Here is a 27,602-nt window from a genome sequence, read left to right as displayed (position 1 = left end):
AGACAATGTGGGGGACTGTGACTGTTAGAGAGTTACCATAAATCCTACTGTTTTCCGTATATCTGTTGTTGTCTTTTTTCATACACTCTGGATGTATATTATATGAATCCATGGAGTGATGGATAAATAAATTTATTAAGGATTCTCACTTTTGCTCATTCAGAAAAATTCGAGGATAACCTGAAATCTAAAAACTTCTGGAGACCGATGAGGGTTGATCTTGGCTTTGGAATCAACCACTATGCTGGAAAGGTAAGGATAGTTCCTTTCTAAAGTGTGAGATATGTATATATATATATATATATATATATATATATATATATATATATACAATATAACAGTATGCATCTCTTCAGATCAGTAACATTGTGTATAAGATGTGTTCATGTGATTATCTTGAATGTACTGATCAGGTGATCTATAATGCGTCCGGGTTCCTGGCTAAGAACCGAGATGCTCTTCCTGCTGACATCATCCTGCTGCTGAGGTCTTCAGAGAACGAGCTGATTCGCAAACTAGTCACTAATCCGCTCACTAAAACAGGTACCAGCACACTGAGAAAGCTGTTTTACATAGGTATTCCCAGAGCTGAGAGAAAGGCTTTCTTTACCCAGTAGTGAAAATCTAACTTATTTATTCAATCCAGTTAAAAAATGTTACATTTCAGCAGGTATATAATTAACAAAGAAAGAGTTTTTAAAAAAGAGAGGTCCGTCGTTGTTCCAGGACTTGGTTTTCTCCATGTGTGCATTCATTTTGTTTTCATCCACATTGTTGTACAAAGGTATGATGTCTTGAAACATTTCAAAAAATTTGACACAAGAACACTGGCTATCCACATAATATAATGTGGTCTTTATATGTGCTCTGACCAATCCTGGAATCATAAACAAAGTATAGCACAGCGGTCAATAAGCAGGGATAGAGATTGACAAAACTACTGGAGCCTGGTCACAAAAACAAGAAACTCACACTAGGAAACTAGGGGAGGAAAAGCTTAGTAATGCATACAGTCACAACACTTTACCACAATACATTGACACAACAGAGTATAATTAGTAGATTGATCATATCACATTTATCATAAATAAAAACACAGAACAGGTGACCACAATCAGGTAACAAACCAATGACAGGACAGGGGTGGAGATAAGGCTAGATGGGAAAGCCAAATGATAAAAAGCACATGCCATGTCTCCATGGGAACAGCGATGCAAACCGACACCGTGGAAAAAAGCAAAAAGTAAACCACATAAAAATCGATTTGACTGACAAAACTGATGAAAACCGCATTTTTTTTTCTGTTGAAAAACATTCACTTTTCATGTCTCTATTTATTTTCTTTAGAGTACAATTTCTTCATCCTTCCTACCAAACTTTCAGAAATAAACTGAACTTTTCTTTGTCACTGGGGTGGTACCATCAAAGGTACATGTTTCGCATCTTTCGTATGTGTCTTTCACATAGGAAAGTAACTTTAGAGTTCAATTATGTATGTTAAATTATTTTATATATAAAGTTTTTTTTAGGTACATACTAAAAGTACAAAACATGTCCCCTTATGGTACCACACCAGACATATTTCTGAGAGTGCAGGATCTACAGTGTGACTTGAAGTTCAGTAATTTTCCTATATAGCAGTGATGTCAGACTCCAGTCCTTAAACATTATACCACTGCATTGCAGAGTTTAGCATTTCACCTCACTGAGCACACTTTAGCATTTAGCTGATCAGCTAATTCCCAACACATTCATATCCTGAACTTGATGTATTAGAAGAAGTAAAACTCAAACCTCTGTAAATCTGTGGCGATATAGCAATGCCTAGCCAAGCTGAATTCACTTTCAAACAAAAAAAACTGGATTGTGTTAGTTGTCATTTTAGTGAACACTGCTCAGTCATATCCCTATTTAACATTGTGTTAATCTATTTCAGTACAGATGTTTGTTCTGTTCTTGCAGCGTACCAGCCATATATTGTTCGTGGCCTCTTTAAGGTCAAAACCTTTCCACTGCAAAGTGAGTACAGCAAATGGGTGACGCTGGAGGCCAAACGAATCAACTAACAAATCTAATCACACATTAATAATCTTAAAGAAGTTTTGTATGGGCTTAGCACAGACCTGCACACACTTCTAGCTAAGTGATTGTTGGGTATTTGTCATTGTAGCAAGCCAGAGTATTGAAATAATAAGCTAAAACAAAAGGCAATAATGAAAGGAAGAAGTGGAGTAAATGATATACGATGTGTATAAGAACTTACATCAGTAGCAGATATTTCACAGATGAGGATTTGCCAGAAGCTGGATCCCATCCTGCCTCTTTATAGCTGGAAGAACTGGTTAGATAGGCAGTGAAAATGATCATACATAGACTGTACAACAGGCCAAACCTGCTTTAGTCATGACATTAATTCCGAGGGTGGCACCAATAACCTATTAAACATTCGTACATTTATCTTCAGTAAGGGCTTTATCCTCGTCAGGGTCACAGGAACACTGGGCGTGAGGCAGGAATACACCCTGGATGGGACGCCAGTGCACTGGGAGACATGACAAACATTTATTGAGACCTAGGTGCAATATAACATAGCCAGTCCACCTACAAAACAATAAATCTGTGTATGTTGTTGCAATGTTTGAGGATATACCAAATTTTGTTTGGGTGATGTGGCGGCTCAGCTGAAATAGTTGATTCTGGAACTGAGTGTTCACAGCATGGAAGCGTGTGTCCATCAGCAGACCCCATCAGCAGCTGGGAGGGTTGTTTCAGGCTGATAATCACACAATAAGTGTGACCTGCGGTACAGAATGTGCTCTTTGCTCTGGTCAATTAGTCTATGCAACCCATTTTACACAGATTCACATTACCTGTTTGACTAGTTGCTCCATCTAAAGAGGGAACGAATGGCCCCGATTCTGAGTTTTGAGACCTTGTAAGCGTTGAACATCATGACTCCACTTCATTTTTCCAGAATAGTCCTCACTTTAGCTCATTTTTTGAACTTTCTGGAACACTACAATTACATTTTTAATTTGATTCTTGCCATAGTTGCATTGAGGGATTATAGCCAACAAACACTTACCTGGAAGTAGTAATGGATCTGTGAGAAAAAGCCTGTACATCTTGGTAGCTAGTACTCAGTTAGTCTTGTTCTGCTATCTAGTTAAGTTCTGATCTCTGGGAGAATCTGTGTGGTGATTATTTATGGTGATTAGAGTACTACTTTAATTGTCTTCTTGTAAAGTCTTCACCTTCAGGTACTCAACATGGATGGATTTAAAATTAATTATTTATTTCCTGGACTAGTATTTGACTTTAACCAGGTCTGAGCAACTAACGGGTCTGAAAGCACAGGCTGAGCAAGTCCAGCTGGATTTTCTAACACCTATGAATCAATTTCTGAAGAATGAATGAGTCTCTAGCTCTGGTAAATCAAAATAATATTTTGAAAGGGATGTAATTAGAGATATTTTAACCAACTAGCCAGTGGAGAAAGGTATAGATTTCAAAGGGTACCTATGTACAGTATATATATATATATATCCTTAATGATATATTCATAAGCTTTGCATAAATCCTTTCTAAAGCAATTCTGGAGAATTCATGAAGGTGACATTAAATATTTTTATGTGACTTTAGAACAACCTGCAAGTACTATATGTTGAATTGACAGTTCAAGATTAATTTTTCTGTTCAACCATATTTTTATATCCATATCTTCCAAGTCATGAGATGGTTTGTAACTAACTGCACATTAACATAATATTACATTGAGGAAGTTGTAGAAGGTACATAGTGCTCCATAACAGTGTTGTAAATGTAAATCTGATTACCACATTGAAGGTTTGAGGGCACTACATACTAGTTGTGTACTAGTACTGTACAAATACCATCAAAACCAGCATACCAGTATCCAGCTCAATATGAGGACCGATCTGTCCTTTATTTGGAAAAATAACAGGCAAACATTTGCCTCAATCATCATATTACAGTGACAGGAGAATATTATAAGTGGCATTTTAATGTTCAGCCTGTAAAGAAGGTAAAACGGTTGGCTCAGTCTGTGTTTTGGGTTTTGAGAGTTTTTTTTAATTGCCTTTTGTTTTCTATGTCTACGACAAAATCAAGAGAAAGTTTGTTTGATTAGGATGTTACGTTTAACACTTTATACTTTCTCTCTAACCAGGTAATCTAGCTCACACCAAAGGGAAGGGGACAGGGTCGGTGCGACTCGGATCACGTCAGCGCTCTCCTCAGCGCTCTGTAAACATTGTCAAGGTATATACGGAGCTTGATAAGATAACATGTCTTAAGACGTATGCTTGCAGCATACACTGAATTTACTTCTTCCTACTTTCTCCTTCTGTTCATCTGTTTTGCTTCCTGCCTGATTTATATTTCCTCCCTTTTGCACACGTCTCTTTTTCTAAAGATGGAAGTGCTGACGTTGTACAAACTCCTGTCAGTCAGCGAGGTAATAACACAGAATTCAGTATCCACCCACAGGAAATGGATGTAGCATGTTCTGCTTCCATTATTTTTCCCACTGTGTGTGTGTGTGTGTGTGTGTCATGTATATGTACCCACATATACCTGAATTATTATAGCTGTATATACAGTAGTAGATGAATTTGACATTTTGAATGGTACTACAAGGAGCTAAGAGTTTCCCAGCATTTTATTGAAGGTGAAAGTTCAATGGGCTTTGTGACACTTACATTATAAGCCCTTCATTATAATCAATTTTATTGATACAGCATTTTTAACAAATCTTCTAAAAGTTATGTCAATATTTACATGAGGAAAGTTCCTGGGATTCAGAGTCGGGTTACGCACCTTGTTAAGTCGATTTTCTGGGCTCCACATTCATATTATGCAAATCATCTGCGTATAGTTCACATTTCTGAGGTTGCAAGATTTTTCCTGAATAGAAGCATGCAGCTTTTTAAATAGCATCCGAACACAAGCATTTGCCTTTAAGCCTGAAAAAAAAAAATCAGGGATAGAAAATGCAAACTGAAGAAGGAAATATTGTGTTATTCTTTGCCATCAAATGTTCAAATGTAATATGATGCAACATAAAAGCAAGAAACGATTTAAAAACAAACAATTAAAAAGACTAATACAATGATATATGATTGAGACTTTGAAATAGGATGTACAGTTATGTATACTGGCATAAATGTTGTTACAGGGTAATAATAATTGTCAATGTTTCTTTTTTTTTCAACATAGCTGATGTACCCAAAAAAAAAATTAACCTCACATTATCACCATTATGTCACTCTGACATAAGCGCATGTAGTTACACAGTAATGTCCTATGCAATTTCCCCACTGCGGGGGCAAATAAAGGAATATCTTACTTAATGTTAGTCAGTTTATGTCAGGTGACACCATAACGCAAACTGGCTTATGATTGTCTGTGTAGCTTCATGACAGTTATTAAGGGTTTATGTAGGTGTCATGTAGCCTTACATACATAAGCATAGTGTTGTTCTATTTTGTAATACTTGCTCTATGAGAGCTCATTTTATAAGCAATATAGCTAGGTGTTGTCTTCTTTAGATCCCTCTAAGAGAAACCCTGATGTACATTTAAAAGTCTGAAGTTCCACACCTGAAACAAATCGACACTTTATACATATTGAAATGAAGCGTCTTTGATGAGGCCGTGAATATATTTCCATGTATTTGCATGGTGAGTCATGCTCTTTCGCCTCTTTAGAAATTTCACATCAAAGATTGCGCCCATTGTTTCTGTAGCGAAGATCAGGGGCACCTGCATTAGCGCCTATCACCTGTGTGCATTTTGCATTTGATTGTAGTTCTGCAAAATGTGCTTTACAGAGCCTCAAGGCTAGCATGAGGCTGGTTCTATGTGTGTGTGTTGAATCTGTTACATTTAAAAAATAATAATAATAATAATAATAACAGAAATCATCCAGTCAGGGGAATCCAAAAAAAAACCATAAATTACACATGCAGTAACACATAACACGTGAAGTGTCTAAAAACCGTGTAAATTTCACATGACTTTTCTGTAAGAGCTACATTTTAAGCTTAATGAAATGAATCCATGTACTTAACACAACAGGAAGAACATGTGCTATCAGTTACGATCAACATATACTGGCCTTTTCATGACTTTATTTTACTCCATCACTCTTTCTGCCTTGATCTATGGCAGAAAGAGTGTGAGGTCATTATTTTGCAAGTGCTATGTCATAATTTCAATGTTATTTTAACTTAATATCTCATTATATCTAATCTTATATATATATATATATGAATAACTCCGTATTTGGGTTATTATCTTGTTATTTTGACACTTCGTCACTTCAGCATTATTTCAGTGTAATATTTAACACCCCACATTCTATCAATAAGATTAATTTATTGAATATTAGCTTACAGTAATAATAATTCTCATAATATATGCTGATACTAAGTAAGCCAGACATGCTTTAGATCACATGTAAAAAAATTTCTCCTATGACGCCCATTTCTCAGTTTTTTTGAGAATGCGCACTCCCATCCTAATGACAGAGCACTTTGCAGCTTGCAGTTCTAATCTTCCTGACATATTAGCACTCATCCATGGGGGAAAAGAACGTCTACATTTTCCTTGTACAAAAATCCCAGCATGGCCATGTGTTCACCCTGACCCACACTTTTACATCTGTCCTCCATCTCTGCTCATAGCTGCTCCCCATAGCTGCTCCCCCGACATGCCATAAATCCATCATATTTAGAAGCATGCTTTAGAAATGACATCCCTTCACTTCACCCTGATAATATTTATCGTCGTCATTAGATGCCCGTTAGACGCTCGCCCTGCCCTTGAATCTATAAATTCTCATTTTCCTTGAATATGTTATGTGTTCTCAGGGGGAGAACGGTGCGGAAAGCATACATCATCCTCGAGAGACCACCAACATGAGGACTCAAACCGTGGCCTCTTATTTCAGAGTGAGCATCACTTAAATAAGAACTAATATTAGCTAGATTTTTTTTCTAATAATGAATTGGAATCATTTAATTGAATGTATTGATTAAGTAAGGAATACAAATGGTGTGGTGCTGTTATAGGAAAAAAATCACCAAGGGGGTGGTGTGATGAAACAGAGTTACTGTTGATTATTTTCCTTTACCAGCACATTCTGAAGTGTTTTATTTCTCTTGTACCACATCAATTTAACAACAATTTCATTTTTTTTATTTATCAAAAAAATCTAGACTTTTTATCGATTTGTACACCAATCAGCAATAACATTATGACCACCTGCCTAATATTGTGTTGGTCCCCCTTTTGCTGCCAAAACAGCCCTGACCCGTCGAGGCATGGACTCCACTAGATCCCTGAAGGTGTGCTGTGATATCTGGCACAAAGACATTAACAGTAGATCCTTTACGTCCTGTAAGTTGCGAGGATCCATGGCTCGGACTTGATGGCCAGCACACCCCACAGATGTTTGTTTGGATTGAGATCTGGGGAATTTGGAGGCCAAGTCAACACCTTGAACTCTTTGTCAGGTTCCTCGAACCATTCCTGAACAATTTATACAATGTTTAGGTAGATGGTACGTGTCAAAATAGCATCCACATGAATGTCAGGACCCAAAGTTTCCCAGCAGAACATTGCCCAGAGCATCACACTGCCTCCGCCAGCTTGCGCTCTTCCCATAGTGCATGCTGGTGCCATCTCTTCCCCAGGTAAACGATGCACACGCACTCGGCCTTCCACATGATGTAAAAGAAAATGTGATTTATTGGACCAGGCCACCTTCTTCCATTGCTCTGTGGTCCAGTTCTGATGTTCACCTGTCCATTGTAGGCACTTTTGGCAGTGGACAGAGGTCAGCATGGGCACTCTGACAGGTCTGTGGCTACACAGCCCCATATGCAGCAAGCTGCAATGCATTGTGTGGTCTGACACCTTTCTATCATAGCCAGCTTTAAGTTTTCAGCAATTTGTGCTACAGTAGCTCTTCTGTGGGATCGGACCAGCCGGACTAGCCTTCACTCCCCACGCGCATCAGTGAGCCTTGGGCGCCCATGACCATGTCACTAGTTCACCGGTTGTCCTTCCTTGGACCACTTTTGGTAGGTACTAACCACTGCATACCGGGAACATCCTACAAGACCTGCCGTTTTAAAGATGCTCTGACCCAGTCATCTAGCCATCACAATTTGGCCATTGTCAAAGTCTCTCTAATCCTTACGCTTGCCCATTTTTCCTGTTTCCAACACACTGACTTCGAGAACCGACTGTTCACTTGCTGCCTAATATATCTCAACCCTTGACAGGTGCTATTGTAACGATATAATCAATATTATTCACTTCACCTGTCAGTGGTCATAATGTTGTGGCTGATCGGTGTTGTTACATTTAATGTTGTGGAATGTCCACAGAACAAGTTAGTTCCTTGTTATTTTTTTATTTTTTTAAGGCGTCACAAATTAGCTACAACTCTAACTACCACTCATTTCTTTTTCTTTCTTATAGTATTCACTGATGGACCTGCTTTCGAAGATGGTGGCCGGACAGCCGCACTTCATCCGCTGTATCAAACCCAATAACGACCGCCAGGCTCATAAGTTCGACCGGGAGAAGGTGCTGATTCAACTGCGCTACACTGGCATCCTGGAGACGGCTAAGATCCGCAGGCAGGGCTACTCTCACCGCATCCTGTTCGCTAACTTCATCCAGAGGTCAGTCTGCAGCACACGTGAGGCCACTGGAACTCTGAAACACAGAAAAACCACTCAAGCTTTTAATAGAGTTCTTCACAGACCCTTTTTAACAAACGCTGTACCCGAAAATTATGCAAAAAAAGTCTTCCAAACAAATAAATATAGGCTATTCCATACTGAATATACAGACATAGTGTAGATAAGCACTCTTCAGCTGTGCAGTGTTGATTGCTATTAAGACACATTGTGTTTGTAGATACTACATGCTGGCTTTCCGTATGAATGAGGAGCCGGCCGTCAGTCGGGAGACGTGTGCAGCTATTCTGGAGAAAGCCAAGCTGGAAAACTGGGCTCTGGGCAAAACAAAGGTAGAAACTCTCTCTAGTAGAGGCAAATCCAATCATATTTTCCATGTAAAAGCAGAAGGAAAGGTTCTGTATAGAGATACAAGAGTAAGAAATGTAAGTCCAAACCCTGAGAGTTAGTTTAAAGTTCAGACCAATCAAACATTTCCAAAGAGCAAAGATCTGGAGAGAGAGATATACAGTATGTGTGTGTTGTTATTTCAGGTATTTCTGAAGTATTATCACGTGGAGCACTTGAATTTGATGGTCAGGAGAACCATGGACCGGGTCGTGCTTCTCCAGGCGTATGTACGGTGTTGGCTCGTGGTCCAAAGCTACCGAAAAATCTTGGGGAAGAGAGCTCAGAGTGCTGTAGTCCTGCAGTCAGGTGAAGGCACATGCTAAACACATCTCAGTCCAGTTAATGTGTTAGTAAAAACATTGCTAATTAGCTTGCAGTAGCAAAATATACTGTGGATATACATTAGTATAAAGTGCAAGATAAGGACAGGTGAAGAAATTCAACTTAAAATTAATTCAAAATAATTTAAATAAAAAATAAAGTTAGAAAAAAAAAACATCTAGGTGGCATCTTCTTTCGTTTGTCCCTCTGGGGGAAGCCTTAAAGGTTTGAATTTGAACACAGGCAACTTTTCTGTATGGCACTTTAGTTTGTTTGTAATCACTTTTGTCATAGGACATGCTCAGTAAACACTAACCTCAGCCTCAGATTCTCTGCCCACAGTTCAGAAAGGATCTGATATCTTTTTGTACACTTATCTGGCAACAAGCTTCAGAATCTTCTGAATCTGACTAGCCACTCACAATGGCCTGTCCTATATACACACTTCTGTGTGCTGGCTATCAGTGTGAAAAACCTCTGAACGCTGACACAGTGATGTTCTTGGAGCAACTTATAGTTGCTGGATTAAAGAAGTTCTCTCTTAAAGGAGTTCTCAATTTTGATTAGTCACTATCCTTGATTGTTGATTAATTTTCTATAACAGCAGCTCTGACTGTAGTGCAGCTGAAAATGACAGGTTTTTATTAATGTGCTTGTTATAATATATAATACGTTATAATATGTCTTTATATTGGAACCACTTACCCAGAGAGTTGCATGGCAAACACTCCACGGGAATGAATTAAAATAATATACAATAGATATGGTGAAGTTTTCAGTAAGGAGATGTTTATTTAACAATTACGGAAGGGACTCCATTATCAGCACTTCGTAACAGTCAGACGTAAAGCTGTAAATTTAAGTTTTCTGGAAAATCTTCAGGACAGAGAAGTTTAGACTTTGCATTAATAAATAAAATTTGTTAGTGTTGGCAAACTATTGTGGTATAAAAGGAATATAGCGCTTCGGAATGTACTGTTATTGGAAAATAATCACCTTCTGCATCCTACTATTTCATCGATAATTATTTAACAGCACATCCCAAGTTTTAAGTAGTGAGTTAATAACATAACACGGGGTATAGTCAGGGTTCATGTTCATGTCAAATATCCTTATGTTGTGAAATTCCATGATTAGTTCATTGGGACTAGGTTTAAAGCCTGTACTTAGCATGTACTTTTGTCTTCTTCAGCATTCAGAGGACACATGGTGAGAAAACAAATGGCTGATGATAAAACCAAAGCCGAACAGGACACTGTCATTGTTGAACTTCAAGCAGGTAAGAACAATATTTCCAAACTATGAAACTTCAGCTGGCAAAAATGTATTGTCCTCGTGAGCATTCTCCATTTTTGTGTCTAGTATGCCGTGGATATCTGGCAAGGAAGAAATACAAAGAGTTAGTGGATGAGAAGAACAAAGCTGCTACAAAAATCCAGGCACACTTTAGAGGGCACAAAGAGAGGAGAAGCTTCCAAAGGAAAAAGTATGCACAAGTTTTTAACTGCAATAGAAAGTATTGCAATGGACAATATCCCGATAACACACTGTACTGTTTTCTTTTAGAGAAGCCTTGCAAAAGGAGAATGAACAGAATACAGAAGAGGATGTTCCGGTTGAGGAGAGCAAGTCATCTGCAGATTCAGCCCAGGAGGATGGAGTAAAAGAGCCTGGGAATAGTGAAGGAAAGATCACTCCCTCTGCAGATGAACCTGAAGCTGCTTCACCAGAATCTGGAGAAGAGTCTGTACCAAATGAAGCCACAATGGAGGAAGTAAACACTGAACAGGAGGCCAAAGCAGCTACGGTTATCCAGAGCAACTTCAGAGGATACAAAGAACGCAAGAAGCTCCAAGAGGATGGGCAGCTCCCAACAAAGGGGAAGAAAGATACAGATCAGCAAACTCAGGAAAACAACTCAGAAGAGAAGACAATGGAGGCAGGACAGGTGACAGAAGATGGGCAAAACCCCTCACAGGGTCAAAACAATGGATCTGAGAACCAGAATGAATCAGGATCAGAAGAAAAAATAGCAGCAGAGTCCAGAACCGCTCAAGAGGAACCTGAGAAGGAGAATGAACCAACAGAACCTACATCTGAGGGACAGAATGGAGATGAGTCAAGGCAAATGGATGACGAGCAAGCGCAGAAGGAGAAGAGCGATTTGGAAAGTTTCTCCAAACATGTGAGTAGGAAGGTTCTCCAGACAGGGGAAGATCCAAGAGTGCTGATATTGGGATCATTGGGACATTTGACATTTCACTGTGTGCATCATCACTTTGTTTTCAGGAATATAACTTAAAATATCTCATAAAATAACCTTTATGTACAGAGAACAACGCACAAAGTTTTAAAATATTTAAATGACCTCAGTTTTTCAGACTTGTAGTTTTCAGAACTGTAAATAAAGCAGAAATGCCACAATTTGACCTTGTGTAGGAATTTGCAGGCTGCCACACATGGAAATGAATGTGGTCATTTAGTCCATATATGGAAAAAGAGCATTGCTGAGTGTACCTGTGACCATATATGGAAGTAGAAAAAAAAGGAAGTCATTGGTATACATATAATCGCCTGTATTTTTACTCATTTTGTTACCAGATAGATGACATGAGCTAATTTGAAATCATTTCTCTTAGGACTCTTTAATTAATACTAATAAATGTTTGTAATCTTTATGAACCACTGTGACAGAATACAAGAATGATTTATTGAGTGATATTACACCACAGTGCTGCTGAATTCTCCATTCAGATTCATTTTTTTAGGATTCTACCTATGATTTAACAATAATCCACTGACCATTTGTCTCCATATCTCTTGAGACCCAGCAGAGTAAATGGTGTCAGCCATTATGACATACAGCACAGTTTCTTTTGGCAGCTGTGACATTTTTTCTTTGTCTTCCTGTCCAGATAAGCAGCGTCTCTCAGGACTTCCTGATGCTGCAGCAGAAGCTGAATCAGATCATAATGGCTCATCAGATCAACCCCACCAGCAACGGCATGTTTACAAGAGGACATGTCGTGAACGGTACTCTCGGGACTGATCAACAGCTCTCAGGTAAAGCCTCACATCACAATCACAGCAACTATAGACTACGAGACTTATTATTAATAGAACTATTTTCTTTACTCAGATCTCAGAATAAAACATAACATGTTTAAAGTAGAGTCAATAGAATAAGTGGCACAGCTCCAAGGTCTCGCTGTCTCCAGTTTTGATCCTGAGCTTGGGTTAATGTCTGTATGGCATTTCTGTTCTTCTTCTCCACATGGTCACGCAGGTTTCCTCAGGGTTCTCTGGTTTCCTCCAACCTCCTTAAAAAAGCATACCACTAGGTGGATTGTCTACACTAAATTGCTCCTAGGTGTGAAAGTGTGTGGGTGTGTGTGCATGGTGCCATGAATTGGTGTGGCGTCCCATCCAGGGTGTATTCCCTCCTCATACCCAGTGTTCGCGGTATAGGCTCTGCTTTAATATGCTTTAAAGCATTAAAATGCTTTAATAATCTATTTTAACGTAGAAAAGTGGTAATTTATATACTATTGACAGTGTGGGCGGCCATTTTGCTGGTTCTTTTCTTTGTTTTTTTCTCAAGTGAGATTAGGAAATTCAGGTTACAAGCTTTAGTAGAACTCCACATTAGACCAAAACGCACAACCAGGCAACTGGGAAATGAGCAAACCTTCCATTTTGTGAGTTTTCCGTATCACATGGTGCTGTCACATCTAACCAGCAGTGTCTTTTAGACATTCAGCTTTAGCTTCACTTCTTAGCTACACCCTTCTGCATCGTTTCGTTTTGACCGCCCTCTTAACATACCATCATAGCATGCCTCATTTTTCCCTTTACAATGGCATGCTCCTGTACCTTTCACATGACGAGCCTCGCGTGCAACCTGCAGCAGGTGTCGTGTCTTTGTTCCAGTCAGTTCCAGTTACTTTCCTGCTGCAGATCGTTTCAGGAATCGAAAGTCCTTTTTTTCTATCACCATGCCTGATTGCCTGCAACACAAGAGATGTCAAGTGCCGAAACAGGAAAGCCGCTTCTAGACAGGCCGTGTCATCAGAAAATTCGCTTTGTCATGAACAGTTCTTCACTGGATTTCATCAGATAATACGTGTAAATGCTTTGAGGGGTAAATGAACTTTAATGTTGTCCACTGTGGAGCTGCAGAATCTATTATCTCTGAGAAGCATAAAAAATTATTATTTATCAGGAACAATGTTTTATTGTATTTTTGCCATGAATGTTACAATATCAGTGTTTTTACCTGAAGCAAATGTTCTTTAATGTCAGAATGAGAGAAAACCTAATAGTGTGACACACAACCACATCGAATTCATTTCAGTTATGAACCTCTTCATGATGGACGATGTGCAATATATCACATGTTGAAAGTGTAATTCTTTTCATCACTCGCATGATAATTTGTCACAGTCATAGAAAAGGTCTGGCATAATAATGAAAAAAAAAAAGCACAATCACAATCACAATCAAACTTGATTATTGTTGCTTATTCGAAGACATCGGAAATCTGAGTGGCCTTTTGAATATCAATCATATTTCCTTTTCTACAAAGGTCATTAAATGCTAATCATATTTCATGAGAAACACCTCCTGCAAATACGCCTAGCTTTAATATGAACACTTTAAATTGCCTTCAGTCCACTGAGCAATGGAGAATTACTGATGACCTTTTAGTGGGCATGTTACAAACTTCCTCCTCCTGCTGACACCTGACAACGTTGATTAGTCGCCTTCATGCTAGCACTGAATTCACTGACGCTAAGATAACAAATCAGAGAGTTCCTAATATCCATCATCTCAATTATCTAAGGGCGGTTTTGTGTGTGTAGAAATGATAAAAATTCACCCGAGCATAGAAGAATAGAGAACATGGAGTCATGCTCAATATATTACTAGATAATTACAGAGATTATGAGTTTAAAACATTTTCTGCTTATGTCTCTAATGGTTAAACAGGCAGAGCTGAATAAGGTTTGAATGATTTGTTTACTTCCATCCCAGTTCTCACCTATGTACACAAAGCTCCACCCCAGAACCAGCGGTATAACTAGAATTAGCATGCTAACTGCAGTAAACATTAGCGAGGCCTGTCATGACATCACTTTCAAGCACACTCGGACATGCAACTGAGTTAAAACGCTATAAACACAATAAATGTGGCTTATAATGATTTATGAGGATGTTCACAAGTGTAGTTGCTGCCTTATTTCTCTTTGTAATGACAGAAAAAACTTGACAGACTTGTCCCGGATCAACTTCTCTAATTCTGCGTCAAGCTTCATCTCCATCACTAGTAATAAATGACTCCATCTTGGAAAAGTGCTGCCAGTGTTTATTCTGGTTTTACTGCGTTTCAAGTTTTTTCAAGTGATTTTTTTATTTTTTTTTCCAAAGAATAATTATCTGGCTGCGCTGGGTGCTTACCGATTTCAGACTAAGATAGGGGTGGAGTGAAAGGGCGTGTCTATAAAATGGCTGACAGGAAGCTTATCCAAACACAAACAATCATTCCAGACAGAACACAGTTTTCCAAACAGGTTTTACTTTTTATCGTGTTCTACATATTTTTCCATGTTATTTGTAATAGTAAGGAAAAAAAAAGTGCCTATTGCACCTTTAAACAGGAAATACTACATGCATGATCTCAGGAGAGAGGTTAGCGTCTGTCTCTCTCAGTGTAACATTTACGCTATGGGAGTGAACAAAATCCTGTTATTTACAATAAACTCAAACAACTCAAACTCTTTACTTTTTGTACTTTACCATTACTATGGTCAGCACCACATAGTGGAATTAGCCATACAAATACATCTGTCAGGAAATATCTAGTACTAGTATTCTGATGCTGAAATTCAATGATGTTTCCTACATTTTTGACCTCTGACCCCAACTGAGGGAGTGTAAAAGGTAACAGCGTTCCACAGTCAAGGCACCTTTTATCATATTTTAAGCAATTTTACATCATTATTATGACTGTTATTGTGTAACAGTGTACAGGACACACAGCCAGTAATTGTAGTCTGACCTCAAAGATAATAATGTCTCGTCTCTGTCCCCACCAGCTGGTACACAGCAGATACGGACGTCTCGCCGGAGCACCAAGCCAAAGACTCTGAGCACTCCTGAGGACTCGACGTACTACAGCCTCATCCACGTGAGTTCATGTTCTTGCACAGTGAACCGTAGCGAGGTTCTGCCTCCACCTCCTGTGTGTCCAGCTCATGAGGTTTTTCTCTCTCGTCATGTTTTCCGCAGCGATCCATCCAGGATGACAAGAAGAGGACGAGGAAGCAGAGGTGAGCGAGTTAGTTCTGCGTGCACTCAAAAACACACAAGCAGACAGCCAATGTGAGGAACGTAACGAGAAACCGCTAGAACAGGAAGTGTGTTTCAAAATCAAAATCACAAAAATTATATGAAAATAAAAGAGCATTCACACTTACAGTAAAATATAATCATAAAATCTAATAATAGAATAAATATTTACACACATACAAATTCAAACATTTTCAATAAAAGGCCAAAACCATAAAAAAAGGCTTTTTGAAAGCGTTAGAACTGTTGAATGGGAAGTGAGCTGAAATATGTGTGCTCTATTAGGTGATTTTACACCCACACACACACACACACACACACACACACACACACGCATACAACTTTTCTACTGCTCTCTCAGGACTCTTTGTCACTTGTCTTATATGTGTATGAGGGTGTGTGTGTGTGTGTGTGTGTGTGTGTGTGTGTGTGTGTGTGTGTGTGTACACACTCATGCAGAGACATCAGGTGCAGTGATTTACAGATGGAGACAGACAGCAGTAGTTTACATGCATCATTAAGAGTGAGAAGGTCGACATAAGAGACACCAACCAGGATCACAGCCTGAGAGGAAGAAGGGAAAGACAGGAGAGAGAGAGAGAGAGAGAAAGAGAGAGAGAGAGAGACTTTTTTTTTTTTACTTTTGACAGTCCTTTATTTTAACCATTCATGATGTGCCGACACTGACAACATTTAACACAGAATAAATAACATTTTAAAATACATACTTAGATAGATAGATAGATAGATAGATAGATAGATAGATAGATAGATAGATAGATAGATAGGCACACAAACAATGGAGCTGGGGAGAGAAAGTAGAAAAGAAAAAGGTACAAAGGAAGAGAGATAAAGGAGGCAAAAGAAAGGAAGAGACAAAAAAGGACAACAGGGAGAACAGGGAAAGGGGGAGAGTAAGGAGGAGAGAGAAAGGAAGTGAACAAGGATAAGAGAGAATGGAGGAGAAAGAGGAGAGACAAAGGAAGTGACAAAGATGAAGAGATAATGGAGGAGAGAAGGAGAATGAAAGAAGAAGAGAAAAAGGAGGAGAGAGAGGAGTTGAGAGAAAGGAGAAGAAAGAGGAGGAGAGAGAGAAAATTGTAGAAAGTCAGAAAAGCTGGAAAAACACCAGACAGCTCTCCATGCATTCACTTAGAGAGAGAGAGAGAGAGCGAGAGAGAGCGAGAGAGAGCGAGAGAGAGAGAGAGAGAGAGAGAGAGCGAGAGAGAGAGAGAGAGATGTCCAGCAGCTCCAGTGAGAAAAGATGTCCTGTGAAATCACATGCAGTTAAGCAAGATGGCCGACAGTGTAAGGAGAAAAACAATGTCATTGTGCACTTGCACGTCATGGTGCGTGTGTGTGTGTGTGTGTGTGTGTGTTTTCACTCTGCCTGTGTGAGTGTGATGGAAACTTGTGTACTGCTGTATGAGACACACAGTGATTTAAAGAGATTCTCACAGTGAAATAAGACAGTGAGCTAAACCGAGACGCTGGAGCTTTCATCTCACACACACACACACACACACTCACACACATATACCTTACATAATTGTCCTGATGGTGTTCAGAGACACAGAGAAACCCACTGAAAACTGCTGATTCCATCACTGGAAAAAGACAGGCAATGAATGAATAATTACATCTACACAAGCTGTGGAACTCACTAGAACCTCATTGTTTAAGGCTGAAGCTGGTGGTTTATAGCTCCAAAACAGTCATCCCTCACCAGCCTCTCTGTTTTTTCTCTCTCTTAGAGTTAATAAATGCAGCTTTTCATGTTAATATGAAACCATAAAGGCTTTCCCGTGTCAGATGTTACAGCTTTACATCTGACTGATGCTGTACTTTTCAGCATCCTATACAGCAGGTGTGTCTAATCTTCTCCACAAGGGCCAGTGTGGGAGCAGGTTCTCATTCCAGCCAAGCAGAAGCCACACCTGAGTCTACTGAAAGCCAGGCTCAACTGATTAAACAGGTGGAATTTACAGATGTGGCTCCTGCTTGGCTGGAATGAAAACCTGCACCCACACTGGCCCTTTGTGGAGAAGACTGGACACCCCTGATATATACTGTAGTACAAAAATGTTTCCTGGACGACCACAAAAAAATAGGGATCATTTACAGATGATGGCTTGGTCATGTGACCTCATGATGACTCTAGTGCATTTATTTCTCTGTGATGTTCAGCTCTAAGAAGCTGTTGGACACCGATGATCAGTATTACCAGAGTCTAAACAGCAGTAAATCCACAAGCGAGACGTCCGGAGACACAGAGGGACCAGAGTCCGAAATCCCCACGTCTGACACCCCCAAATCTCCAAACCAGAACAGGTGAGTGGTCTGAAACTCCAGATGACACATGGAAGTGTGTATACATACATGCGCTATACAACCAAATTAAGTCCACAAATTATGTTAATATTATTGTGAATAAAGTTCCTTGTATTCAGAGTCGGGTTATGTAGCTGCTTAAGTTCATTTTCTGAGCTTCCCATTCGGATTATTAAAATCACCTGTGTGTGGTTCACGCCTGTGAGGTTGCCAGATTTTTCTTAAGCCTGAAAATTTGTGGCATAGAAAATGCGCACTGATAAAGCAGATCTCACTTTGTTAATATGCAACATAAAAGCAAGAGAGAAGTAAAACATGAACAATAAAATAAACTATATAAATGTTAATAAAATAACTGTATATATATATATATATATATATATATATATATATATATATATATATATATATATATAATTAGAGTATTACAGTATATTGCCAAAATATTACTCAATGAATAGTCCTAGTTGTAATTATCACAATAATCACTGCACGATTGTTTTAATTTAACAATATAGCTTCCACGCTCATTATGCAGCAGCGCATAAAATAACACTTGATCCATCAAATCCTATTATTTTGCATTTTTGTTTCTTTTATACTGCACACATACAGTTAATTTAACTTAATGGTGCCACAAGATTAATCAAGCTCATGAAATCATAATGTGTGATTAAGGTTTCATCTATTTTATCATGCTTCACTACTTCACTATTTTGATTTGTTGAATTTATAAATTAATACCAATGTTTTTGTTAATTTAATGTGTTCTTCTGTAAAATATATACAATACAGTATATACTTGGCCACATTACCTCAGGAAATCCCGCAGGCCATAAACAGGCCCCGAGGCGACACGTCTGTTTACTTATTGAGTGCTTCACAACAATGAGACAGAGAAAGCTCCCATTTCATATGTAGATAGACACTTTATTACTTTGAAAGAGGATATGCAGCTTTAGTTGATATTGTCGCTATTTTCTTTATACGAAAGCTATTTTTGCAGAATAGTCATTCTGTAGATGCCGGCCTCTACACCACTAGGGGGCCAGAACAAACAGGCTAATGTTAATTCATAAGTTTATTCATAAAAATTCAGTCCTGAGATGAGCAGGGTCTGAGATTAAGATCTCTATGAGAAAAAAAAACTCTTCATGGACTTTAAAGGGATGGTATTATTAATTAATTAATTAATTACCAGTGTGATATGTATGTACTTATTATTGGTGTATGGCATTCTATAGTATTTTTGAATGTATTTACAGCCAAAACACACACTGGACTTAATACTGCTCCTCACTCAAGATCATATCACGCAAGAAAAATGCGCTTAAGTTCAAGTTCAGGATAGTGAATTAATTCCTCTGCTTGAAATAAGCTTTGCCCCCAAATGCATAACTCATGCATAACTTCTAAACTGCTCTTCAGTCTGTAGTCTGTATTAAATCCTCACTCGTGTAAGGCCTTAACTTTGAATGTGACCTTGCATGTCTTGCCAGAAGATGCATATTCTGGGTAAAATATTCAGAGACAGTGATGTATTGGGTGAAGCGTGAGATGATAAAGTTGTGTAAAGACAAACAGCTCCATTACACACACAGTCTCTTTTTATTCCTGCGTCATATCCTCCATGCCATTTATAGCTTCATCTTCTCCTCTGTGTCAGCAGGCACTCTGTTCTCAGAATGCTGTCTATGGAAAATGAGGACAACCCTTACGACTACAGGAAGCTGCTGAGGAAGACGTCTCAGAGAGGAAGGCTTATCGAGCAAAACTAGACTCTGTGTTCTGGGCTGATAAAGGTTTTGTAAATATGTATGATACAGTAGTTTGTACGGCTTGTCGAGCCGTGCTGGTTTTATATTTATATACTTTTCATATATATATTTATTACAGGAATACTTCAGAAAATGAAGAAAATGGCTAATGAGAAAAGAATGCTAATGGAAATGCATTAGCTTGAACTTGCACTAGCTTTTATGCATTAACAGATTATTAGCAACTGATTTTAAACATGATCTCAGGATAATGATTCATGTACATAACTAAATAGCACAGTTTACAATCTAATCTAATACTTCACTGACTGGCTCTTGAGTCATCCTGCACTGTGTGTGCACTTTACCATCGTCTCTTATACTTTGTACACTTGAATGTTTTCTCATGTTTCTTGTGTTTCTTGTGGAATATTCTTGCACAGCTCTGGTGCCAATATTTCTAGTTTTAGGCAGTTTCAATTTTTGAGTCTTTGCTATGTTGATATAGGAGAGATCTGAGAACTACACTCTCCTCTTTCTCAGCTAGAACAGCAGTCAGACTGAATACAATTAAAATACACCCAGTGGAAAAGCCGATTCACTGAAGGGGAAAGGACATGAGATATGAAACACATGCTTTTGCTTCTGGTTGCGGTTATTTTCACTTTGCATCAAGTTTATCTGTGTGAACTTTGACCTGTGAATTCACAAACATCGATCTTCTGAGCCAATAGAACGCAACAAGGCAGGGCTGTGATCTTTTTTAATTGGTAAAAAAATGGAGGAGCTGCTTATTATGAAATACCAACTTCACTGAACTCTGTCTCTCTGTTTTTCTAATGTTGTTTGTTACTGTTGGAAAAAATATAGCTAGCTAGCTAACATTACCTAACATTCTTTACAAAATCATATCATCAGGACTGCCTCATTTTGAATCACAGGCTGGAAATCTACACTGCAACGAAATCACTGAAATCCATTTACTGTATGCAAAATGGTGGAATGTGCATATTTTATAAAAAAAAAAAAAATAAGAGAAAAAAAAAAGGATTTTGCATTTCTGTGTAATAAAAATGCAAAGCGGATTGTGCTGTGTGTCACCATTTAATATCTTTCAGTGTGTATATATACAGTACATCATTTTCATTTTTTACTTAAGTGTCTTTGCTTCTTATTTGTGAATTTGAGTTCAATTTTTGAGTTCGAGTTTGCTTTCCTGTCAGTAAAAGATCTTTTTTTTTAGTCAAAGTCTTTATACTGATGTTCAAATCCACAAATACAATACAATCAGCTAACTTGATCACTTACCAGTTAGGCTAGTTTTGAGGTAATTTGGACAACCTGGCAACTCTCCTAAATGTTCTTCAAGCTAAAAACCTCAACTACGAGAGCAGGCTGAAGGGAACACTGTTTGTCAGAAAGTGAAATCTTTAATCCATGACTTTCTATTTATAAATTCAGACTGGGCAAAACAAAGTGCAACCGCTAACAGGATTAGCAAGCCAATATAGGCGTTTATCTTCAAACGGCGTTGGCTAGTGTTGGAGAAAATGACGTTCTCTATGTATAACTTTACAGTAAGCAGTTTGTGCTGAAATATTAATCCACACTAATACTGTCTACACTGCTGCAGCCACAGCATAATAAAACCATGAGAAATGTAAAGATGTCATGCCACATTGCATTCTGGGTTGATGCTGTCATCTAGTGAGAAGTACAGAAGACAGAAGAATATAAATAGGTTGTTATTTCCACACAGGGTTTGTGGTTCTTTGGTATTGAACACAAAATTGTCCATGTATGATTTTCCTTGTCTCTTCCTTTTTTCATTTTTTTATGATTCCATAAATATTCATTGCACATCAGAGAACAACACAGTGTGTGTGTGTGTGTGTGTGTTACAACATGGAAATTCAGACCGAAAACTTTCACACTATGGATATTGATATTACTAACCATAATGATTCTAGCTTTAGTGGAATTCTTCCTAAAGGGCTTCTTCTCCTTAGAACATTCTGTTGTAGTGTAAAATGCATGAAACAATAAAGATAGAAACTGGAAAAATAAACAGAATCTTTTTCTTTTTTTTTCATTTCACTCTTGACTTAAGCTATAAGAATCACATCACAAAGTTTTCTGTCTGAATTTCCTTGTTGTAACACACACTCTGCGTTGTTCTCCGATGTGCAATGAATATTTATGGAACCATAAAAAAATGGAAAAAAGGAAGAGAGAAGGAGAAGAACCCTGTAACAGACAGTTGAGATTCAACAGCACACAGTCATCCAGATAAAGTTTAGCAGCTCATTTTGAGAAGTTTTAGATTTACATTTGTTCATCTGGGTTTAAGGTAATATCATTAACCAGGGTTGCCAGGTTTCAGCAAAATTTTTACACAAAAGACCTGAATCCAACTCAAAAGAATTTGGACAATGGAAAAAAGAAGGCATATCTTTCTTCGTCTTCTTTTCTTAGATTGGCATGGGAAACAATATCACTGTGGTGCACGCGCATTTCTGATGTACAGATATTATCCACTCCATAACTGGTTCTGTACATTACAGACATACTTAATTCACTTTCACTTTGCCTTTTGGTGGAAATTTATTAGATTCCATTCCAATTATTTGCTCCAAACAATATCATGGTGGCCACCGAGCGCTTTTAAACTAGACTAAATTGTCGTAAAAACACAACCCCAGGAACTCTTTCATTAACAGCTCTGTGTGCTGCTCCTCCCCTGAGCATGGGGCAGCGTGATACCTGCCCCAAAGTGCCTCTATTAGTGCTTGTGTTGCAGTTACCATTTTTAACCACTAGGTACAATAATAACTCTGTGGAACTAAGGGGCAGTGAATCAAAAAAGCAAATCTTTCATAAATATATATATATATATATATATATATATATATATACATATATATATATAGTTCCTCCTACTCCCAAACACATGTCAGTAGGTGAATTATCTACTTGAACTTGCCCTGAGTGTGTGAATGTGTGTGCATGCTGTCTGGGATGGACTGATGTCCTTTTGAGGGTGTATTCCCTCCTCACACCCAGTGTTTCCAGGATTCGATCAGTTCAATTAAATTTTATTTGTATGATTTGTATGTATTGTTAACAATGGACATTGTCACAAAGCAGCTTTACAGAAATATATAAATTCAGGATATACATTTTAAATTTATAATTTTTTCCCTAACGAGCACCCCAGAGGTGATGGTGGTGAGGAAAAACTCCCTGAGATGATATGAGGGGAAACCTTGAGAGGAACCAGACTCAGAAGGGAACTCATCCTCATCTGTGGATAGACACCAGATAGCGAGACTATAAATAATTCCCTTCTATAACTGTGTACTACATGGACAAATAGTGCAATTGTGTAATCAGGAAATTCATTATAGTTTTAACATGAAGTCTATTTTGTTGAAGTTATCGAATGTTCACTGATGGAGACTTGAGAGCAAAACTGTTTGTATCAAGTGGTACCATCTACAGTAATCTGGAACTTTAAGCTGTCCATGTGGATGATCCTCAGCAGCAGCGAGTGGGTTTCAGGTGATGAGAAATCCAACCAGAAGTAGGGCATCAGGATGGATCACGCAGGTCCGGAGAGCAGAAGGGGTCAGGATCACTGCTATCACAGGAGTAGCATGTGTAGCTCAACAGAGAGTGAGAGAGAGAGAGAGAGAGAGAGAGAGAGAGGCTCCAGATCCACCCTTGCCAGGATAAAGCACCTACTGTTTAGTAATCCTTAACAACCCATTTTCTTTTTTTAGGAGTATGCCATCTTGCATTCCCATTTCTTTCTCAACTCAGCTGAAGAAAACAAGACAAAAAAAGGACAGATGAAGTGATTTATATGTGCAGAGAGGATCAGGATCGATAAACTGCTTAAATGGGACATTTAAAGATGTGTTTTTACTCCATCTGTAGTCTATATGACAGCTGATCGGACACATTTTCTCTTCACTCTGTTAGCGCATAATAATGAAATAATTCAAAGCAAACAGTGTGAACAAGTCACAGGGGCAAAAATCACAGCAGTGTTCTTGCTGTCAAGGTCATTGTAACACACACACACACACACACACACACACACTTCCAAGCAGTGAGGGAAAGTCAACAAGGGCGATTTGAGAGCATCACTGTAACACACACACACACACACACACTTCCAAGCAGTGAGGGAAAGTCAACAAGGGCGATTTGAGAGCATCACTGTAACACACACACACACACACACACACTTCCAAGCAGTGAGGGAAAGTCAACAAGGGCGAGTTTAGAGCATCATTGTAACACACACAAACACACACACACACACACACACTTCCAAGCAGTGAGGGAAAGTCAACAAGGGCGTGTTGAGAGCATCATTGTAACACACACACACACACACACACACACACACTTCCAAGCAGTGAGGGAAAGTCAACAAGGGCGAGTTTAGAGTATCATTGTAACACACACACATACACACACACACACTTCCAAGCAGTGAGGGAAAGTCAACAAGGGCGAGTTTAGAGCATCACTGTAACACACACACGCACACACACACACACACACACTTCCAAGCAGTGAGGGAAAGTCAACAAGGGCGAGTTTAGAGCATCATTGTAACACACACACACACACACACTTCCAAGCAGTGAGGGAAAGTCAACAAGGGCGAGTTTAGAGCATCATTGTAACACACACACACACACACACACTTCCAAGCAGTGAGGGAAAATCAACAAGGGCGAGTTTAGAGCATCATTGTAACACACACACACACACACTTACACACACACTTCCAAGCAGTGAGGGAAAGTCAACAAGGGCGATCTGAGAGCATCATTGTAACACACACACACACACACACACACACACACACACACACTTACACACACTTCCAAGCAGTGAGGGAAAGTCAACAAGGGCGATCTGAGAGCATCATTGTAACACACACACACACACACTTACACACACTTCCAAGCAGTGAGGGAAAGTCAACAAGGGCGAGTTTAGAGCATCATTGTAACACACACACACACACACACACACACACACTTACACACACTTCCAAGCAGTGAGGGAAAGTCAACAAGGGCGATTTGAGAGCATCATTGTAACACACACACACACACACACACACACACACACACTTCCAAGCAGTGAGGGAAAGTCAACAAGGGCGATTTGAGAGCATCATTGTAACACACACACACACACACACACACACTTCCAAGCAGTGAGGGAAAGTCAACAAGGGCGAGTTTAGAGCATCACTGTAACACACACACACACACACACACACTTCCAAGCAGTGAGGGAAAGTCAACAAGGGCGAGTTTAGAGCATCATTGTAACACACATACACACACACACACACACACACACACACGCACTTCCAAGCAGTGAGGGAAAGTCAACAAGGGCGTGTTGAGAGCATCATTGTAACACACACACACACACACACACACACACACACACACACGCGCACTTCCAAGCAGTGAGGGAAGGTCAACAAGGGCGAGTTGAGAGCATCATTGTAACACACACACACACACACACACACACTTCCAAGCAGTGAGGGAAAGTCAACAAGGGCGTGTTGAGAGCATCATTGTAACACACACACACACACACACACACACACTTCCAAGCAGTGAGGGAAAGTCAACAAGGGCGAGTTTAGAGCATCACTGTAACACACACACACACACACACACACACAGCCAGTCAGAGACAGTAACTGAGCCACATCATTCAGATGTAAAGTGATCATTTAGAGTGATCATGTAAAGAATCATTTATAATCCGAAAACATGCTCTCAGTTATCATCAGCTACTTTGTTTTTCATATGAATTCATATGTTAGGACTGTTTTTAATATTTAGGAAAGGTGTCAGTTGGATGAGAGCGATGAGACAGAGCTTTTAATCTCACACGGGTGTAAAATTGTCCAGGAAATCAGTCTCTGATCAGTGTTTTATTAATTTTATTAAAATAAACCACTCTGATCCTGCAGTGCGTGTTCAAACCCAACAATCTCTTTCCAAACCAAACACACACACACACACACACACACACACATATACGGATACACACACACACACACATACACGGATACACACGGATACACGGATACACACACACACGGATACACACACGGATACACACACACACACGCACACAATTTCACGCGTTTACATTCCTCTGTAAAATAAACACGCAAAAATGCGGTGATGCTTTTAGTCCTTTTTAACGCATGGGGCTTTCATCTTTTTTTTTTTTTATCCTTTTCGCGCTACAGTGAATTTGCTAAACACAAACAACACAAATCAAATCCTCCACATCAGGGACAGAATTATGGGAAATAGTCTATTGTTCAAAAACAACAATAATAATAATAAATTTAAAGCATGAATAATATTTTTCTATCTAATTCTTTCTATAATAAATAGTGAATAAGTAACAATGCACTGAGAGGGTTTTAGAGGAAACATATTGGAAATTGCTGTAAATAATCTTTTATTTTAAAATGGTGATGATGTGTTTATATATGAATCTGATGCTGATGTTATTATTATTATTTTTTTTTTTAATTTTATTTATGTGTTTGTTATTTATTGATGTAGAAATGTAAACTAGGCTGCATTTAGTGATGCGCAGAGAGAGGAAAAATATCTTTAATAAAATTATCTGCATCTCTATCTCCAGATGCTGTGAGCACAGTGATGCTAAAATGAGACCCGAGCTCGGATTAGAAATGCACGAGCTCCCGGTTTAGCAGATTACCGCACAAAGAGAGAGAGAGAGAGAGAGAGAGAGAGAGAGGGGGATTGTTGGGAAGGGGGTTGCAAATAAATAAATAAATAAATAAATAAATACAAGTTGGAATGTGCACGACCCGATTTTTTTTTTTTTTTGTTTGTTTTTTTTTACCTCGTGCCTCTCGCGCAACATCGAAAACCGAAAAAAAAAAAAAAAAAAAGAGAAAAACTGGCTCGTGACGAAGCGCCTCGCGCTGGAATCTCCATGGTGACGTGACACTGGCGTGCAGCACCGCAGCAGCAGAGCGCCGTTAGACGTGAACGAACCGGTGGCGGCGGCGGCGCGCGCGGTGGCGGTGATGGTGATGGTGATGGTGGCGTCACCTCTCGCCTCCTGATTTCCTTCTCAAGGCGGATTATGAAACTGCGTCAGAGAGAATAATACACGAGTTTTTAAAGTTAATTGTGTATTTTGTGCGTGACATCCAAAAAAAAAGGAGAGAGAGAGAGAGAGAGAGAGAGAGAGAGAGCGCGTCCATCCGGGCGCGCGGTGAATGTGGCCCCTTACAGCCGGAGAGAGGAGAGGACGCACTGGGTGGAGGATCCGCTGAAAACCCGGCGGCACAGAAACGCGTTTTTAGTTTTGTTTATTTTATTTTATTGTTTGTTTGTTTGTTTTTGTTTTGATTTTTCTCTCCTCCACCCGTCCTGTGGGTCTTTCTCTCCCGGTCTGGATGGCTGCTGCTCGTCTCCGCGCGTCCTAGAGAGTTTAAGAAAAGAAAAAATAACGCTGGAGATTTAATTTTATTTTTTATTTTTTTTTATTTATTTATTTATTTTTTTTGCCTGGCCATGGCTTCGCACGGCTTCTGGTCTCTGGGCGCAGAAAACGGCGGAGACAGCGGCGACCAAAACCCCATCACGGGTAAGAGCACGCGGTGAAGAGGCTCCATG

At 39.1% G+C, this 27,602-nt stretch overlaps 2 protein-coding genes across 2 annotated transcripts in view; both read left to right on the top strand.

The window, feature by feature from the left end:
* The first annotated feature begins 168 nt into the window (after nt 1–168).
* Nucleotides 169–20,966, top strand: LOC113545448 (myosin-IIIa). Its single transcript, XM_053237817.1, has 16 exons — nt 169–252; nt 414–543; nt 1,963–2,019; nt 4,190–4,281; nt 6,893–6,973; nt 8,511–8,716; nt 8,955–9,066; nt 9,268–9,430; nt 10,638–10,724; nt 10,808–10,931; nt 11,012–11,630; nt 12,361–12,508; nt 15,541–15,632; nt 15,734–15,774; nt 17,981–18,124; nt 19,794–20,966. Exons 1-16 carry the CDS (start codon nt 208–210, stop codon nt 19,900–19,902), a joined length of 2,250 nt encoding a protein of 749 aa, XP_053093792.1. The 5' UTR covers nt 169–207; the 3' UTR covers nt 19,903–20,966.
* Nucleotides 20,967–26,839: 5,873 nt separating this feature from the next.
* The window catches only part of gad2 (glutamate decarboxylase 2), a 32,914-nt gene continuing 32,151 nt past the window's right edge, over nt 26,840–27,602 (top strand). Inside the window, exon 1 of the mRNA XM_026944833.3 lies at nt 26,840–27,573. Within this exon, the coding sequence (XP_026800634.2) occupies nt 27,501–27,573 (73 nt within the window). The 5' untranslated portion in view covers nt 26,840–27,500. The remainder of the gene's footprint in view (nt 27,574–27,602) is intronic.

This window comes from Pangasianodon hypophthalmus, chromosome 1 (genome assembly GCF_027358585.1).
Source record: "Pangasianodon hypophthalmus isolate fPanHyp1 chromosome 1, fPanHyp1.pri, whole genome shotgun sequence".
Taxonomy (NCBI): Eukaryota; Metazoa; Chordata; class Actinopteri; order Siluriformes; family Pangasiidae; genus Pangasianodon; species Pangasianodon hypophthalmus.
The sequence above is the reverse complement of the archived record's forward strand: the minus strand, read 5'-3'. Positions and strand labels throughout refer to the sequence as shown.

Coding starts and splice junctions, on each gene's coding strand:
- LOC113545448 (XM_053237817.1), top strand. CDS start 208: ATGAGGGTTGATCTTGGCTTTGGAATCAACCACTATGCTGGAAAG. Junction 2,020..4,189: donor CAAAACCTTTCCACTGCAAA/GTGAGTACAGCA, acceptor CTCTCTAACCAG/GTAATCTAGCTCACACCAAA. Junction 12,509..15,540: donor GACTGATCAACAGCTCTCAG/GTAAAGCCTCAC, acceptor TGTCCCCACCAG/CTGGTACACAGCAGATACGG.